The following is a 6,000-nucleotide window of genomic DNA, read 5'->3' as shown; positions in this document are numbered from 1 at the left end:
TTCGGTGAATGGACTGACCTGCCCGTCGCCCCACCCCGCCACTTGAATCCTGTCGAGCAAGTGGTGACACGGATTGCAGCACGTCTACACGCACCAGCGACCATCCACTGGTTGTCAACGGCACTGGAGGAGGAACGCCAGCATGGGAGTGATGTGTCAGCAGCTGGGCCAACACCTTGTAGGTCGAGATGGCTGAAAATGCACGCTAGACTAACGCAGACGGGCGTGAAGTACTGGAACAGGCTACGTAATTAATGCTATGAAGAAAAGTACGTAGCTGGATTAATACTTATCTTTAATCAATCATTGTGGTACATCGCTCTTGACTATACACAGGAGACTTTAATTACAATCACTGTAAGGCTAATGGCGCCTTGGTAGTTCGTAGCCATTAACTTAGCTGAAGGCTATTCTGTCTCTCGGCTAATGAGAGAGAAAGGCTTCGTACATCTAGTCGCTAGCTAGGTCGTCCGTCCAACTGGGGCGAGTGCTTGTTCGTATCACGAGACCTGCCTTGTGGTGGCGCTCGGTCTGCGATTACACAGTGGCGACACGCGGGTCCGACATGTACTAAATGGACCGCGGCCGATTTAATCTACCACCTAGCAAGTGTGGTGTCTGGCGGTGACACCACAGGGAGCACATTGCAGAGCGTGCACTGCCGTCCATGGTGGTCACACACCCTATTAAGGACCACGTCCCGACGTTTTTAATGTCCAGACGACCGTCATCATTTGCGGTGACTTCGGTGTAATTTCTATGGATAAGTGTTCTTTTGGACATGTCCGAAAGAACAGACACCATATCCATATAAGTAAATAGTTACGGCAATACCGGCCATGACCTTCCTCCTCTGTGCGGATGCACACATATTACCTGAACTCTTACGGGACTTGGTAAGAATGTCTTCCACGAGTAATGAGTATGATGGGTAGGGACACTACGAATGTAGTGTGTGGACACATTAGGTGAGAATCTGGGTACCGCGGGAGGCGTGCGCAGGACAGATCCTGCAGTCGCACTATCCTCTGTGCCCTTGATGGTTCAGATGGATGTAGCGTCTGCCATGTAAGCAGGAGGTCCCGGATTCGAGTCCCGGTCGGGGAACACATTTTCACCTGTCCCCATTGATATATATCAACGCCCGTCAGCAGCTGAAGGTATTGATATATAATTCTAATTTCGGTGTAATTATTTTCTTTGAGCAAAAGTGTTATTTCCTTTCGTGTCGTTGTATATTTCTTTCACTTACGTTCTGTACTATACTGTAGCAGTTCTTTCTACGTGTGGCGTAATTTTCATCTAACTATGTTACTTGGTAGTTACAGGTAATGCAAATATTATTACTTTCGTCCTTTTCTACACGAGTGTAGTAGTAACTCCAATTATTTTTCCCTGTGTATGAAATTCTCGTAATCAAAACCGTCTGCGTTATTCATGTTTCAAAATCTGTCCAATGATATGTTGTAGTTGTCATTTTGCTTATATCGTTTGTCGCATGTTCACCACATCAAGCCGCATGCTAGTATAAAAAAATCCTCTCTGTCTACATCTACGTGATTACTCTGCTATTCACAATAAAGTGCCTGGCAGAGGGTTCAATGAACCACCTTCAAGCTCTCTACCGTTCCAGCCGCGCGGCATTAGCCGAGCGGTCTCAGGCGCTGCAGTCATGGACTGTGCGGCTGGTCCCGGCGGAGGTTCGAGTCCTCCCTCGGGCATGGGTGTGTGTGTTTGTCCTTAGGATAATTTAGGTTAAGTAGTGTGGAACCTTAGGGACTGACGACCTTAGCACTTAAGTCCCATAAGATTTGACACACATTTGAACATTTTTCTACCGTTCCACTCTCGAACGGCGCGCGGGAAAAGCGAGCACTTAAATTTTTCTGTGCCAGCCCTGATGTCTCTTATTTTATCGTGATCATCATTTCTCCCTAAGTAGGTAGGTGCAAACAGAATGATTTCGCATTCGTAGGAGAAAACCGGTGATTGAAATTTCATGATAAGATCCCGTCGCAACGAAAAACGCCTTTGTTTTAATGATTGCCACTCCAATTCACGTATCATGTCTGTGACACTATCTCCCATATTTCGCGATAATAAAAACGAGTTGTCCTTCTTTGTACTTTTTCGATGTCATCCGTCAGTCCCACCTGATGCGGATCCCACACCGCACAGAAATACTCCAGAATAGGCCGGACAAGCGTGGTGTAAGCAGTCTCTTTAGTAGACCTGTGGCACCTTCTAAGTGTTCTGCCGATGAATCGGAGTCTTTGGTTTGCTCTACCCACAATATTATCTATGTGATCGTTCCAATTTAGGTTATTTGTAATTGTGATCCCTAAGTATTTAGTTGAATTTACAGCCTTCAGATTTGTGTGACTTAGCGCGTAATCGAAATTTAGCGGATTTCTTTTAGTACTCATGTGAATAGCTTCACACTTTTCTTTATTCAGGGTCAATTGCGACTTTTACGAGATCAAACTAAATATAATTTAGTGTATAACGAGTGCCCGGAGACATCGAGTCTCTTAACCGAAATACTCAGAGAATATCGCTGAACAATTTCCAAAATTTTGTTGGTAGAGATCGAGTTCACCTTGTACATTCTAGAGGCAAAATAAAAGGGGGTCACTGCAACATCAGAAGGATTTTCGTACAAAACTGCTTTAACAGCCAACCAAAGCACTCAGATGATTACAGGAAACGAGATGTAAAGTTGTGGAATAACACGCCGTTAAATTCAGGAAACTTTCTACAGCTTTACAGCCCGAAAACGTCCGAAAAGCACAGGCGCTGCCAACTTAGTTGCGGAACGGCAGCGGTCGTAGACCTTCGGATGCGGGGGGCCCGCTTTGATGGCTCTAGAATTGGAGAAACTGTGGGGAGCAACGAGTGTAAGGGAAGGTCTCCGAGGAGCTGTCGGTGGCGTGACGGCGGCTAAAGTTAGTCCGCGGGCGCAAGCGGCTGCACGCGCCGGCCGCGTATACCGGGGGCGGCGGGGGCGGCGGCGGCAGTGCGTCTCCAGACAGCGCCTCAGCTCCCACCGCCGCCACAGGGCCCCACTCGCCAGCGCCGCCGCCACACTCAACCCTCACCGCGGACGCCATGGTGAGTCTCAGCGCGGCGCGCTGTCCAAATCCACTTGCTGTTGTATTCGGTCCGTTACGCTGGACTTTTCATGATGAATACAGCGACTACAAACGGCTGTAACTATTTAATCCGTAGAGGTACATTGATACGGTTCACAGAGAATACACACTTTCAGACCATCAGATCGGTAGTATCACGACGCTGCGTTCTCCTCTTGGCCGCCCAGATCTGCGGAATTGAGATCTTAAACTTTCCCGACGATTTAACTGTTCGTATTGCTCTCTGGGTGTCCAGCGGGGTGGAGTCGTCTACGAAACACGATACTTCGACAGCGTAATTTGCCATTATCTTTAGGTGATAACTTTAAAATGAGCATCTTTTATACATCGTCCGATGAAGCAACGACAGTCACTCTACAGGTATCACCTGAAGAAGACGGCAAGGTACGCTGCCGAAATATCGCATTTCGTAAATGAGTGCACCCTACTGAACTCCTGAGAGTTTTACAAACCCATGGATTTCTCTTAAAGAGACTATAGCAAAGATCTTGTTAACGTGCTTCCTCTACCGAAACAGTTCTAAGACGGAGAATACACATGTCGCGTTTCTAATGCGTTCGTCTAGGTAACTGTACATATGCTTCAAATGTACGGCATGAGATAAAATATAACTTAGATGTTCGTGTGACCAAGAATAGTGACATAGAAAAAATACAAATTACGTAAAAAAATTGCAATTTCTTTTGCATTCTCTGTAACTGCTATCGATGTACTGCTATTCGTTTAATAGTTATAGCCGTCTGTAACCGATAGAGAATTTCACCGACAAACTTTTGAGTGGTTTGAGGATACCGTCTGGGTATACTAGAATAAAGGACCCACAGTCTCCAGCTGCGCTGTCGATGCCCACTTGCTGTTGTATTCAATCCGTTATACAGCGCCGTCAAAAATGAATAAAGCGATTACAAACGGCTATAACTTTTTAATGCGTTGCGATACATCGATATGATTTACAGGGTATGTTTACTCCTTAACCGTGGGGTCAGGCGTATCACTATGTTGTGTTCTCCTCTTGGCAGCACCGGATTTGTTATCTTAAGCTTTCGCGACAAATCAATTGTTTCCGTCGTCCTTGCCCTCGCGTGACCAACGTTTACAAAACGTCGTCATCTTCAGGTAACAGCTGTAAAATGAGCGTCTCTGACACGTCGCCCAATGTAGCAAAGACAATCATTGTACAGGTATCACCTGAAGATGATGGCAAGGTGCGCTGTCGAAATATCGTGTTTCGTAAACGATTTCACCCGCTCGGACACCCGAGAGCATTAAAAAACCGATGGATTTCTTTTAGTGGGACTATAGCAAAGCTCTTGTGAATCTGATTCCTTTTCTGAAAACAATTCAGGGATTCAGATCGCGCATTTCTAACTCGCTCGCGTCGATGAATCCACATATACTTCGGAATGTATGTTGGGAGTGAATTATGGCTTCGGTGTTGTCCAAGTGCCCAAGAGAGGTGATATCTAAAACTTACCATTATCTAAAATAACTTTTGAACTCTCTTTTACATGCTCTGTAATTCTTACCGACGTATTGCTATTCATTAAATAGCTACAGCCGTTTGTAGTCGAGACAGAGGCTCTGACGGAACTCCACCTGCAGAGATTGTTTAGGGACACCTTCTGTATATTTTGGTATCTCCAGTGGCTCATTACAGATTTAGTGAATTCGTTTGGTTTCTTATCCTAGTTAGCTTCGTATCTCTATTGCACTGAAAATGGTGAACAACAGTGCACTTGTTGACCATATGCGCTGCGTGTCCTGTTTCCATTCGCTCAAGGTATTATTCCTCACCTGGATGTGACTATGCTTCGGTCGGCGTATCCTGAGTTTTCATCGTGATTTTGACGAGGAAGTGCTGAACTACTGCACAACAAGTGCGAAACTCTCATGAAAGTATTCACAGTGCGATGAGTTTTCCTTAGACACCACTGTACTTGTTTACAATAACATCCCCGCGTGTTTCCGGTAACAGCCAGGGGAGGCAAAGTGCAGTAATATCTTGGTCGGGTAGTACCGGCTGTTGCAATTTTTCATTCAGCACTACTCAATGGTGACGACGGTTTTGTTTACCGGCAGTATTATTTGTGCGTTAACAGTGATACATAGCATTCCAGTCGATAGATTTACTGATGAAGAGGTGGTTAATATGCACCTCGTGTACAGGTTCACTGAATGCAATGGAAAAGCGACACGAAGGCGCTATGCTGAGCTGTTTCCGCAACGACGGCAACCACGTTGCAGTAGTTTTGCGTCTGTATGTAGGCGCCAACGGGAAACTAGATGCTTCAGGTTAGAATGGAAGATCCTGACTGTGTGAAGTATGCCAATAACAAACCGAATAAATCATAATTACATTATTACTCTGTAACGTGCTTCCAGAGACCGTGAGTGCCTTGTATCAAAATATACTGAGAGTATACCTGAAAAACTCTTGAAAGGATTGTCGGTGAAGTTCTGGTCGATGCGGAATTCAATTTCAATTGATCCATGCAGTCGTGAGCCAATGGAGAATGTGTGGTCTGTGCATATATTATTTCTCAGTCGCCTTGAAACAAATCTCCAGAAATTGGAAGATTTCGAGAGAAATAGTGTGTCCTCCCCGTTGTTCATTCAATCAGTACTACTGTACAGCTGCACCAGAATCGCCGTTGTCTGGATGGTCTCGTGTTGTGCTAGGGCTTCGTCGTCGTTAGAGCAGTGGACTATAAGGATTGTCGTCTTGTTTCATTTACGATCCGGATATTAATCTCAAGCGATTGGGATAAATAACATTGATCCTAAATCAGGACGACTGTGCTGGTATTTGAACATAACTTATAATGAATACGAATCCAGTGTTTTAATG

General features: G+C 45.4%; 1 protein-coding gene across 1 annotated transcript in view; it reads left to right on the top strand.

Moving 5' to 3' along the window:
- The first annotated feature begins 2,968 nt into the window (after positions 1–2,968).
- LOC124620561 (troponin C, isoallergen Bla g 6.0301) overlaps positions 2,969–6,000 on the top strand; it is a 147,671-nt gene continuing 144,639 nt past the window's right edge. The window contains exon 1 of the mRNA XM_047147078.1: positions 2,969–3,111. Coding sequence (XP_047003034.1) covers positions 3,109–3,111 — 3 coding nt within the window. The 5' untranslated portion in view covers positions 2,969–3,108. The remainder of the gene's footprint in view (positions 3,112–6,000) is intronic.

Source organism: Schistocerca americana, chromosome 1, assembly GCF_021461395.2.
Source record: "Schistocerca americana isolate TAMUIC-IGC-003095 chromosome 1, iqSchAmer2.1, whole genome shotgun sequence".
Classification (NCBI taxonomy): Eukaryota; Metazoa; Arthropoda; class Insecta; order Orthoptera; family Acrididae; genus Schistocerca; species Schistocerca americana.
Note: the sequence above shows the minus strand (reverse complement) of the source record. Positions and strands in the feature narration are given on the sequence as shown.